The 13,865-nt window shown below is 47.9% G+C and overlaps 1 protein-coding gene across 1 annotated transcript in view; it reads right to left on the bottom strand.

Moving 5' to 3' along the window:
* Positions 1 to 13,865, bottom strand: part of LOC141167259 (uncharacterized) — a 705,047-nt gene that overhangs the window by 349,521 nt on the left and 341,661 nt on the right. The window contains exon 58 of the mRNA XM_073654695.1: positions 371 to 442. Within this exon, the coding sequence (XP_073510796.1) occupies positions 371 to 442 (72 nt within the window). The remainder of the gene's footprint in view (positions 1 to 370; positions 443 to 13,865) is intronic.

Here is a 13,865-nt window from a genome sequence, read left to right as displayed (position 1 = left end):
GTCCTGTGTCTTCGAATCTAATGGTTAAGTTTGTTGCCGTAAGTTTGCAGGAATCTTTTTTTCCATTCTGTGACAGAGCGTACAGGTTTTACCATGTATGCAGCACTAGTTTACATTTCCCCTTAAAATCTACAGATACGTCAGATCTAAAGTAAGTAATAAATATAATTTGGAGGTGGTATAATTTACTGCAAGAAAACAATTAGCGTTACACCTTTCTTTTCTATAGACATTTGACTAGGTTACAAAAAATATTAACATTTTCAGATACAAATGTTGCAAAATTCTATCATTTCTATTGTCACCCCAACTGTGGATTGCAGTTCATGTGAAAAATATAATATCAAATATGAAGAAACTATTTCCTTACCGTTTGTCCAGGTGTTCCATGGATTCCATCTTTGCCATCTATGCCATTTTTTCCAGGGGAGCCTGGACTTCCCTATGACAACAACAAGCCAGCTATAAAATCCAGTTGAAAAATATATGACAAATACAATGCACAGCAAAAATAAGTACATAGATACAGAAAAAATATTTCAGTTTCTTCATGGTCTAAATTACAATTCATGGATGTATGACAAAATGATTATTCAACATAGAAGACTATCAGCCAGGGTGTGTAGAGAGGATAGCGTCTTTCAACAAGGACTTTACCACTGCTGCACTTTACACTATGGACCATGCTCTTCTCACTATGAAAATAGGTACATGGATGCAGCATCAAAGAGGACACGGACTTAATGATTATAAAAGAACAGGTTATTATTTATTAACTATTTACACAATTAGTAAGTTAAGGTAAAATACAGGAAAATTACAATTTTGCAGTGCTAACAGTTCAGACAACATAGCGCTATCCCTGCGCTCTCTCGGTCCTGTGGCTACAGTCTGGCCTTGGTCCTGGCCATGGTATTCTGGACTTTGCATAAGAAAACAACAAATCTGGCGCTACTTCATTCAGGAGTGAGACATTGATTACCTAGTTGTCGACTAACTGTCCCTGAAACACATAGACACTGACACTGAGACTCACTAAACTTTGCGCTACTCAATTAACCCTCTGCTGGGCAACTCGCTAAAGGATATGCACTAAATACAGCTTAAACATCAACATTCACATAAGGTATATACAATACAAATGTATACACAAATATCTGTATAAATGTACATTAACTGGTGGTAATAAAGATGTTCAGATGACCTGCCAGTCGACAGCTTGCAGGTTGAATCCGTATGGACTTCCATCAGCCAGCTCCCACTCCTGGTAGTGGTCGTCACCCCAGGCCCAAACAGGAATTCACCAACTATGCACTTCCGCTAGGCCTCAAGTCTAGACCCGTTCTCACACAGCAAGCCACAGACAGTTCTTTTTGCAACAGACCTTCTCTCATAATCTTCAGTCTCCAGGGAGATAAACTCATGCTCCCCGCTTCTCACGCGATCGGACCTCTGCTCATCCAATTGCGCCTCTGCTTGTCCAGTCGGGCCACTGCTTACATGAGTGAACCTCGGCTTATACAATCAAGCCTCTGCTCATGTGATCAAACCTCTGCTCACCGTATCAGGCTACTGCTCATGCGATCGAACCTCTGCTCGTCCAATTGGGCCTCTGCTCATGTGATCAAAACTTTGCCATCTTTTATCTTCACCTCAGTAAACAGTACTTCCTTTCCTCTGGAAAGACTCTTCACCCCTCAATTAATTCACATCCGTTGCTTGCATTCTTCAACACGTCCCCTTAATGCTTGGCTGTAAGCCGGTGCAGTTTTCTTCTCCACAGGTGGTGACTTGGTACAGGTTCAAGCAAAGACTGACTGTCTCTTCTGACCTCTTTGTCTTTTGTATTTTTCTCCTGCATGACAGCAGGTCACATGTCTCTTGTGCACCCAGCCTCCACCCAGCCCTCCAAACAGTATACTAGCCCCACACTGTATAATAGCCCGCACTAGCCCTGCAAACAGTATAATGGTCCCCACACAAACTTTCACACTGTGTAATTGCTTGCATACAGTATAATGAACCAACATAACCTTCCACAGAGTAAAATGCACTCCCTATGGTCCTCCACAGAGTATAACAGAGTATAATGCATTCCCCATGGTCCTCCACAGAGTATAATGCATTCCTCATAGTCTTCCACAGAGCATAGTGCACTCCCCATGGTCCTCCATAAAGTATAATGCACTCCCCATGGTCCTTCACAGAGTATAATGCACTACCTATGGTCTTCCACAGAGTATAATGCACTCTCCAAGGTCCTCCACACAGTATAATGCATTCCCCATGATCCTCCACACAGTATAATACATTTCTCATGGTTCTCCACACAGTATAATACACTCCCCATGGTCTTCACCACAGTATAATACACTCCCCATGGCCCCCACATAGTATAATACACTCCTCATGGTCCTCCACACAGTATAATGAACTCCCCGTGCTCCTCCACACAGTATAATACACCCCCATGGTCCTCCACACAGTATAATACACTCCCTCTGGTCCTCCGCACAGTATAATACACTCCCCATGGTCTGCCACACAGTATAATACACTCCCCATGGTCTTCCCTAGAGTATAATACACTCCCATGCTTGTCCACACAGTATAATACACTCCCTATAGTCCTCCACACAGTATAATACACTCCCCATGGTGCTCCATACAGCATAATACACTCCCCATAGTCCTCCACACATCATAATACAGTCCACATAGTCCTCCACACAATATAATACACTCCCCATGGTCCACTGCACAGTATAATACATCTCCATGGTCTTCCACACAGTATTATGCACTCCACATAGTCCTTCACACAGTATAATACACTCCCCATAGTCCTCCACACAGTATAATACACTCCCAATGGTCCTCCACACAGTATAATACATTCCCATAGTCCTCCACACAGTGTAATACACTCCCCATGGTCATCAACACAGTATAATACACTCCCCATAGTCCTCCACACAGTATAATACACTCCCCATAGTCCTCCACACAGTATAATACACTCCTCATAGTCCTCCACACAGTATAATACACTCCCCATGGTGCTCCACACAGTATAATACACTCCTCATAGTCCTCCACACAGTATAACACACTCCCCATAGTCATCCACACAGTATAATACACTCCCCATGGTCCTCCACACAGTATAATACACTCCCCATGGTCTTCCACACAGTATAATACACTCCCCATGTTCCTCCACACAGTATAATACACTCCCCATGGTCTTCCACACAGTATAACAAACTCCCCATAGTCCTCCACGCAGTATAATGCACTCACCATGGTCCTCCACACAGTACAACACACTCCACACAGTCCTCCACACTGTATAATACACTCCCCATAGTCCTCCAAACAGTATAATACACTCCCCATGGTCCTCCACACAGTATAATACACTCCCCATGGTCCTCTACACAGTATAATACTCTCCTCGTTGTCCTCCACACAGTATAATACACTCCCCATGGTCCTCCACACGGTATAATGCACTCCCAATTGTCATCCACACAGTATAATACACTCCCCATAGTCCTCCATACAGTATAATACACTCCCCATGGTCCTACACACAGTATAATACACTCTCCATAGTCCTCTACACAGTATAATACACTCCCCATAGTCCTCCACACAGTAAAATGAAGCCCCCATAGGGTAAAATGCAGCGCGCATAGGGTGTAATGCAGCCCCCATAGAGTATAATGCAGCCCCCATAGGGTATAATGCAGCCCCCAGTGCTCCAGTATTATGGCCACCATGTACTCACTTATTTTAAAAATAAATAAATGCAATACTCACAGCTCCTCATTCCCCCTGCTGCTTCAGTCTCTGCAGTGCATCTCCTCACCTCAGCAGCACCACTGTCTGTCACAGCATGGCGCGATGAAGTGACATCATCACTAGTGTTGAGCGAACATGCTCGACACTGCTCGGTACTCGCCCGAGCATCACGCTACTCGGGATGTTCGGCGAGCACCGAGCATTTCCGGGTTACTCGGACGGGAGCTTGCCAGCCAGTCACTGTAATGCTGCAGCCATGTTGGTTGTGGGCATTACAGTGATTGGCTGGCCGCACAGCGTCACCTCGAGTATTTAAAACAGGGCGCCACCATCTTGGACACAGTCGCTCCGGATTAGACAGTGTAGGGACAGCGCTGCTGATTTAGGGAGAGATATAAACTGCGAAATAGTTAGTGTAGGGTCTGTAAAGGCTGCCAGAACAAACAAACAGTCCTTTTCAGGACTAATATCCATCCCAGATACCAGGCAGGCAGGCGGTATAGGAGACACAGTGGTTATACCAGCAAACGCTGCATTACAGTCCTGTGTGCTCCTGTTGCTGAAATTGCTGGACTTAGCACCAGGTGTCGGGGGCCAGGAAAAATCCTTTTTTTTCATCTAAATCCTCCTTTTTTTTTCCTCCTTCACATTGTACAAATACCCGTCTTATTAACCTTTCGGTGTGTCCTCCCCCCCCCCCAAAAAAAGCGTGTCTCTGATTTTTCAGACACAAATATAACTGTTGAAAATAGTCTGGTGTAGGCTAGAGAAACAGAAGTGTTGTTTTGCACTTCCACGGTTCAAACCTCTGTATTATGCATTTTGGGCCATTTGTATCTAAAAAAAAAACAGTTTGAGTGTGTCGCTCACTGTTCAGACGCAAATATCTCTATTTAAAAAAGTGTGTATACCCCAGTAAACAATAACTGTGGTTTTGCCATCCCACGGTAAAAAATCTCTATTATTCAGGTTTTGGTAGTTTTTTCCGTAAAGAAAAACAGTAGTGTCTCCTGACTGTTGTGACACAAAAATATATCTGTTGAAAATAGTCTTGTGTAGGCCCGACATCCCAGTGTGGTTTTGCAGTTCCACGGGTCAAATCGCTGTATTATCCAGTTTTGGGCCTTTGGTATCTAAAAAAAAAAAGCAGTTTGAGTGTGTCGCTCACTGTTCAGCCGCAAATATCTCTATTTAAAAAAGTGTGGTATACCCCAGTAAACAATAACTGTGGTTTTGCCATCCCATGGTAAAAAATCTCTATTATTCAGCTTTTGGTAGTTTTTTCCGTAAAGAAAAACAGTAGTGTCTCCTGACTGTTGTGACACAAAAATATATCTGTTGAAAATAGTCTTGTGTAGGCCCCACATCCCAGTGTGGTTTCGCAGTTCCACAGGTCAAATCACTGTACTATTCTGTTTTGGGCCTTTGGTATCTAAAAAAAAAGCAGTTTGAGTGTGTCGCTCACTGTTCAGCCGCAAATATCTCTATTTAAAAAAGTGTGGTATACCCCAGTAAACAATAACTGTGGTTTTGCCATCCCACGGTAAAAAATCTCTATTATTCAGCTTTTGGTAGTTTTTTTCCGTAAAGAAAAACAGTAGTGTCTCCTGACTGTTGTGACATAAAAATATATCTGTTGAAAATAGTCTTGTGTAGGCCCGACATCCCAGTGTGGTTTCGCAGTTCCACGGGTCAAATCGCTGTACTATCCAGTTTTGGGCCTTTGGTATCTAAAAAAAAAGCAGTTTGAGTGTGTCGCTCACTGTTCAGCCGCAAATATCTCTATTTAAAAAAGTGTGGTATACCCCAGTAAACAATAACTGTGGTTTTGCCATCCCATGGTAAAAAAATCTCTATTATTCAGCTTTTGGTAGTTTTTTCCGTAAAGAAAAACAGTAGTGTCTCCAGACTGTTGTGACACAAAAATATATCTGTTGAAAATAGTCTTGTGTAGGCCCGACATCCCAGTGTGGTTTCGCAGTTCCACGGGTCAAATCGCTGTACTATCCAGTTTTGGGCCTTTGGTATCTAAAAAAAAAAGCAGTTTGAGTGCGTCGCTCACTGTTCAGCCGCAAATATCTCTATTTAAAAAAGTGTGGTATACCCCAGTAAACAATAACTGTGGTTTTGCCATCCCACGGTAAAAAATCTCAATTATTCAGCTTTTGGTAGTTTTTTCCGTAAAGAAAAACAGTAGTGTCTCCTGACTGTTGTGACACAAAAATATATCTATTGAAAATAGTCTTGTGTAGGCCCGACATCCCAGTGTGGTTTCGCAGTTCCACGGGTCAAATCGCTGTACTATCCAGTTTTGGGCCTTTGGTATCTAAAAAAAAAAGCAGTTTGAGTGTGTCGCTCACTGTTCAGCCGCAAATATCTCTATTTAAAAAAGTGTGGTATACCCCAGTAAACAATAACTGTGGCTTTCCTCTTCCACGGTAAAAAATCTCAATTATTCAGCTTTTGGTAGTTTTTTCCGTAAAGAAAAACAGTAGTGTCTCCTGACTGTTGTGACACAAAAATATATCTATTGAAAATAGTCTTGTGTAGGCCCGACATCCCAGTGTGGTTTCGCAGTTCCACGGGTCAAATCGCTGTACTATCCAGTTTTGGGCCTTTGGTATCTAAAAAAAAAAGCAGTTTGAGTGTGTCGCTCACTGTTCAGCCGCAAATATCTCTATTTAAAAAAGTGTGGTATACCCCAGTAAACAATAACTGTGGCTTTCCTCTTCCACGGTTCTAATCTACTCTTTATTACCCTTTTTCCATTGATAGTGCAAGTGTAAGCTATTTTACTTCATTTACAATGGGCAAGGCGCGTGGCAAGGGACGTGGAAGTGGTGGTTCATGCAGAGGGCGGGGCCGTGGCCAAGGTGAAAATGTGCCACAACCAACAGCCACATCTTCTCGCTCCCACTTCTTGGCTGAATTACTAGGGAAGCACAGAACAACACCAGTATTGAGAACTGATCAGTGTGAACAGGTTATTAATTGGATAGCAGATAATACTTCCAGTTACCTGGGCACCACTACCTCCGGTCTGTCTTCCACACGGTCAACTCTTAGTAGCCGTGAGTCTCGACCGCATACTCCTCCTCACCCTGATGCTCCTTCCTCCCACCATGCCGAGTGTCGTCAGACAGCAAGTGATCCCACACTTGGACACTCTGAAGAGCTGTTCACTGGTCCAATTCCATATTTGGGCCCCTCGCCTGATACGCTTAAAGTGGTGGAAGAGGAGATCCCATGTTGCGATGCCCAAATATTTGAACAGCCACGGCCACAGGAAGTCGACGTTGGCAATCTGTCACAAGAGGTGGACGATGACGAGACACAATTGCCAGGAAGTGAGGAGGAGGATCGTGGTGCGCAAGTGGAAGAGGAGGAGGTGGTGGATGATCTAGTAACTGACCCAACGTGGAAGGAGGACATGCAGAGAGAGGCCAGCAGCACACAGGGGGAGGGAGGCAGAGTACCCCAACAGGCAGGAAGAAGCAGTGTGGTGGCCGCAGACAGAAGGCAGGCAACCGTTCCCCGTAACACCAACACGAGGGATGTTGCCAGTACAAGCGGTAGGTCTTCCAGAGTCTGGAATTTTTTTAAAGACTCTGCTGATAACCCCAAAAGGCCATATGTTCCACCTGCCATGCCAGCATCAGCAGGGGTGACAAAACTACCAGCCTGACCACCACCAGCATGATCAGGCACATGGCAGCAAAGCACCCGACTTTGTGGGGCGAAACCCAGGGTCCACGACCAGTGTCAGCGGGTGTCACCACTGCTTCTTCCACTGTTGTGCGTGCAATAGAACCCCCTGTTGTGTGTGCAAGGCAATCCCCTGTCCATACTGCATGCAAAGATGCCCCCTCCTCTCAGTCTTCACTTGTTATGGCAGTTTCTCAAGAAACAGCATCAACGTCCACGTCCACGTCCCACCGCAGTGTTCAATTGTCCATATCCCAGACCTTTGAACGAAAGTGGAAATTCGCAGCTAACGCCCCACAGACCACAGTCCTAAATTCACACATTTCACGACTGCTTGCATTGGAAATCCTGCCTTTTAGGCTGGTGGAGACGGAATCCTTCCGCAATCTTATGGCGGTGGCCGTCCCTCGGTACTCGGTCCCCAGCCGACACTATTTTGCCCGGTGTGCCATCCCCGCACTACACAAGCACGAGTCCCAAAGCATCTGTCGTGCCCTCAACAACGCAGTTACTGGGAGAGTCCACCTGACAACGGACACGAGGACAAGTGCTTGTGGCCAGGGACGGTACATCTCTCTGACGGCACACTGGGTAAACATAGTGGAAGCCGCGACCCAGTCGGACCTTGGGACAGAACACATCCTCCCCACACCGAGGATTGCGGGCCCTATGTCAGTCAGAGTTGCCCCCACAGTGTACAGCTCCTGTGCATCCTCCTCCTCCTCCTCCTCCTCATGTTCAGCCTCCATCTCAGATATCACCACATCAGTTACAAGCTGGAAGCATTGCAGTACTGCCTCCGCCAAGCGGCATCAGGCTGTGCTGAAACTCATAAGCTTTGGTGATAAACCTCACACTGCTTGTGAGTTGTGGACAGCTGTGAAAGAGCAGGCAGATCTGTGGCTGAGACCGCTGAACCTACATCCCGGCACGGTCGTGTGTGACAATGGCCGTAACCTGGTGGCGGCTCTGAGGCGAGGTGAGATCACACACGTACCATGCCTGGCTCATGTGCTTAACCTCGTGGTTCAGCGGTTTCTTAAATCGTACCCCGAGTTGCCAGATCTGCTCGTGAAAGTACGCCGCCTGTCAGCTCATTTTCGCAAGTCGGTTACAGCTTCCGCCGCCCTTGCTGTGTTGCAGCAGCGTTTGCAGCTTCCGGCACACCGACTGGTGTGTGATGTCCCCACACGTTAAAACTCTACCCTCCACATGTTGCAAAGGATTTGTGAGCAGAAGAGAGCAGTTGTGGAGTACCAGCTGCAACAAGGCCGTCGATATTCAGGTCAGACTCCACACATAAGACCTCAGGAGTGGACCTGGATGTCTGACATATGTACCATCCTGACAAACTTTGAGGAGGCCACCAAGATGGTGAGTGGCGATGACGCCATCATTAGTGTCAGCATCCCACTTGTCTGTCTTTTGCAACGCTCTCTGCAGAGAATTAAAGAGGAGGCATTGCAGCCAGAGTATGATGAGATGGATCAAGAAGCCGTAGCGGGCGATTACACACAGCCCAGCCTCATCTCATCCCAACGTGCATTGGGGGACAATGAGGGAGAGGAGGAGGAGGAGGAGGAGGAGGAAGAACAGGAGCTGCTATCATGCGTTGTAGACGGTAGTACCTGTACAAGTGTCATACCGTCGGTTCAGCATGGGTGGCCTGAGGACAGGGGGGAGGAGGAAGAGGAGGAGGAGGAGAGCATGGTCAGTCGTCATATTGGTGAGGACACGGAAATCTTGCCCATTACCAGTCTGGCACGCATGGCTGACTTTATGTTACGCTGCCTTAACTGTGACCCTCGCGTTGTCAAAATGTTGGGTGACAGTCATTACAGGTTGTTGACACTTGCAGACCCCCACTACAAGGAGAACTTTCACTCTCTTATTCCTGAGGTGGAGAGATCTACAAAAATGGGGCAATACCAGAAGGCCCTTGCTGCAGAACTCTTAAAAAAATTCCCATCTGAACACGCTAGCGGCAGAGGTCACAGTTCGTTGCCCAACCAAGGCATACAGGCGAGAGAGATGCAACTCCAATCCAGCAGAGGCAGGGGAACACTCAACGTTCTGGGACAGTTTTCTGACACCCGCCCAGCTTACAGGCCCTGAGGCGCGGGGTAGTCTCACAAGGAGTGGAAAGTTTTCAAAAGATGGTGAGGGAGTACCAGCGTCCTCCGTGATTCCTCTGTGCCTTTTAATTATTGGGTATCCAAGCTGGACGATTGGAATGAACTCACTCTTTACGCCTTGGAGGTCCTGGCCTGCCCTGCCGCTAGCGTGTTATCGGAGCGTGTTGTTAGTGCCGCTGGGGGAATTATAACTGATAAGCGCACTCGCCTGTCAACTGACAATGCTGACAAGCTGACCCTTATCAAAATGAACAAGGGCTGGATTGGGCCAGTCTTCTCATCACCACCAAATGACAGCAGAGTAACATAAAGTCAAATCCACTGTGTTATTTCGGGAGGTGTATTCACATGCACCGCTTCACACCCACACATGGGTATACGCTTCCTCGTTTCGGCTGTTTAATCTTCTTCTCCTTATCCTCAGCCTCCACCACCACTATACCACCAGGGTGCCAGCATTGCAAGTTCCTCCGTCCTTATTTTTGGCAGCTTTTGCTTGCAAGGCATAAGCAAATACTATGGGACTATGGGACACCCACTCCCCAATAATGGGACTTATGTTTGTAATATGCTGTACTGCATGGCTCTTGTAAGGGGCATTGCAAGTTGCTCCGTCCTTATTTTTGGCAGCTTTTGCTGGGAAAGCATAAGCAAATACCATGGGACACCCACTCCCCAATAATGGGACTTATGTTTGTAATATGCTGTACTGCATGGCTCTTGTAAGGGGCATTGCAAGTTGCTCCGTCCTAATTTTTGGCAGCTTTTGCTGGGAAAGCATAAGCAAATACTATGGGACACCCACTCCCCAATAATGGGACTTATGTTTGTAATATGCTGTACTGCATGGCTCTTGTAAGGGGCATTGCAAGTTGCTCCGTCCTAATTTTTGGCAGCTTTTGCTTGGAAAGCATAAGCAAATACCATGGGACACCCACTCCCCAATAATGGGACTTATGTTTGTAATATGCTGTACTGCATGTAACGCGCCCCCTGGGCCTTGTGTACACGTGTGTGGGATACCCGGTGCCGGGTCTCTGGGGTCTGTAGTCTCCGTGGCGGTGACCCGGTCCCGTGGCTCAGGCTGGTCAAACCAGTGGCAGTCTTTCTTAGGTTTTGAGGTTAATTGTCCGACTGAGCCACCCGTGGATTGCGGTCAGGGAGTACCACCGCTGCGAGGCAGACCGCTGAGGCTGGTGTTGTGTGCGCAGCATAGAATGGGATAACTCCCCTCGGGAGGAGTATAGCCTCAGGGCAGTGAGTGTGGATGATGGGGGTGATGGTGCACGAGCGCAGCAGGAATGACTCAGAGTCTTTGCAGTGCAGTTCAGGGTCTTTACTGATGATTATAAGGTAGACCCTCCCGGGAGTACTGGCTAGCATAAGAGGCCTGGTCAGTCTGTGAGCAAGCAGGAGTTCCCCTGGCCAGGTGGAGTTGTAGGCCTCCCCGTCTGTCTGCACTCTTCCTGGCTACCTTGCTGTAAGCGGGAAGAAGTAGCCCACATCCCTGAGTGTACCGTGTAGTGCTCACCCGTATGGGTGGTGACTTGGGGCCTTCTGTTAGCCTCTGCTCCACGACGGCGGTGCTGGTCCCTTGCTTGTGCATGAGCCTCCGGGCTTCTATGGCCAGAGGACCTGAAATCCCCTGCCGGCTGGTTTCTGCTGCTGGATATATAAGTCCTCACAGCTTCGGACTCCTGTGTCCGGTTCCTATTGTCTTCTGCCAGGGCGAGCTCTGCTCAGCTTCCAGCCCCTGGTCTTTAGCTCCTAGCTCCTACAGAGCTCCTTGCTGTTACTTTCCCTTGCTCTCACTCTGACTCTGACTGTTCTCTGACTCACTCAACCCCGCCCCAGATCCAGTTTATAAGGGCAGAATTCTCCCCTCCCAGGATTGGGGCAGGAGGATTTTGCATGTTTAAGGGATCCTGACCAGGAAACCTCCCACTTGCTCTCCGACGTAATATCTCTATTACTGTGGTGACCAGACCCCTGGGGTGCCACACATGGCTCTTGTAAGGGGCATTGCAGTTCCTCATAATTTTTGGAAAGCCTTCCATTCACTGCTTAGGCCAACAGTGCACGGGAGACCCAGTTGCTATAAATGTAAAAAAAGGTTTAGTTAACGCCCTCTGACCTTCATGTCATTTCCAAGGGGCATTGGAGTGGCTCGAAATTTTTGGTAGGCATTGCACTCACTGTATGCCCTATAACTGTGTAGCCGAACCGCTCCTTTTGTTACAGAAACATATCCTACAAGACATATCTGGTTGACTGGCCTGATATTGATGTGAATGGTCCCTGTTCCTCCTGCTCTTTCTCCTTTGCCACTACCTCATCCATCATTTATCACCTGAAGCTTTGTTTTAACGGGAGTCATAGAACTTGGATAGTAGCAGGAAAACATCCAGCAATCCTCGGAGGAGGTAGGATATGCGCCAAAACGCTGACCACCTCAGGCCTAGCCGCTACTACATTCATGCGCTTGCATTACAACAAAACAAAGCAGATGCTAACTTCTATCATCCTCATCATGCTCCTCACCTTGGCACTCTCAACTCCCCTGATGGAGAAGCCAGGGCCCACCGGAGGAGTCTGATAGTCCGGTGGGCTCGGCCACTGCTGCCCTAAAGCAGGCCAGGCTAAGAAAAGTGTGGGAAAGGTTACCGGGACAAATAGGGGTGGCTGGGGACCGAGTATGGACACCCTGCCACCCCCTGGAGGCTGGGGAGCAAGCGGGGACACCCGGCCACCAGGCGGCTGGGGACTGAGTATGGATACCAGGCCGCCGACACAGCCATGGCGTGGTGGCCAGATTCCGCCTCCACATGCCTAAAAGGCCCAATTTAAAGTGCAAGCAAGCAAGCAGTATGGTATTGCAGCCTGGGGGTGGGTGGGTGGCAGGCTGCATACTTGCGCTTGCATTGCAAGGAATGGGAGAGGTACAATTGAACACTGCCCTGGGACAAGGACTTGAATGGGGATAGTTGCAAGTCTGCAATGACAGGTGCAAGGTGGGAGGCATCTTCGCATGTACCATGAACAGGGGTTTGGCATGCAGACACTACAGCGGAATAGGCTCTCCTTCCCACTAAATGCACTGGGGAGGGCACAGGTAATGTTTTGGTATACGCGCTTAATCTTATGTATAAGGCACACCAGGACAAATAGGGGCGGCTGGGGACTGAGTATGGATACCTCGCTGCCGAAGCAGCCATGAGGTAGTGGCCAGCTTCGGCCTCCTCCAAACTAAAAGGCCCCATTTCAAGTGCAAGCTAGCAGTATGGAATTGCAGTCTGGGGGTGGGTGGGTGGCAGGCTGCACACTTACACTTGCATTAAAAGAAAACATAGCAGATGCTAACTTCTGTCATCATCATCATGCTCCTCACCTTGGCACTCTCAACTCCACCGATGGAGAAGTCAGGGCCCACCGGAGGAGTCTGGTTCTCTGGTGGGCTCGTCCAATGCTGCCTAAAGCAGGCCGGGCTAAGAAAAGTGTGGGGGGATGTTCCAAGGAGAAATAGGGGCGGCTGGGGACCGTTTATGGACACCCGGCTTCCCCCAGGCGGCTGGGGACCGTGTGTGGACACCCGGCCGCGGGGCGGCTGGGGACCGAGTATGGACACCCGGCCGCCGGGCGGCTGGGGACTGAGTATGGATTCCAGGCCGCCAACACAGCCATGACGTGGTGGCCAGATTCCGCCTCCACATGCCTAAAAGGCCCAATTTCAAGTTCAAGCAAGCAAGCAGTATGGTATTGCAGCCTGGGGGTGGGTGGGTGGCAGGCTGCATACTTGAGCTTGTATTGCAAGGAATGGGGGAGGTACAATTGAACACTGCCCTGGGACTAGAACTTGCATGGGGATAGTTGCAAGTCTGCATCTCCTGATGCGGTAAGGATCACTTATGATGGGCACACTTTTAGACAGTGACCTGGGAGTCAGAGATGCTTCCAGGGGTCTTCCCCATGCTGTTCCCTTGTCTTTTCAGCACTTTATGCATGTGTCACACAGCACATGGCCAGATTAGGTTGTAAAATGTTAAAATGACATTTCACGGTGAATGCATTTGTCATAGTTGAAAGCAATACAAAAGTGCAAAAACGCATAAAAAATGCTACTTGTGAACATAGCCGAAGGTGTGGAGGAGTATTTTTGTTTTTGGTCATTTATTTTAACTTATACACAAGTCTTTACCCTGGAAAGGATGTTCCTTAACA

The sequence above is a fragment of the Phyllobates terribilis genome, unplaced genomic scaffold (assembly GCF_046119375.1).
Source record: "Phyllobates terribilis strain yellow unplaced genomic scaffold, ASM4611937v1 Scaffold_11__3_contigs__length_659146591, whole genome shotgun sequence".
Classification (NCBI taxonomy): domain Eukaryota; kingdom Metazoa; phylum Chordata; class Amphibia; order Anura; family Dendrobatidae; genus Phyllobates; species Phyllobates terribilis.
This window is presented reverse-complemented; position numbering and strand designations above follow the sequence as displayed.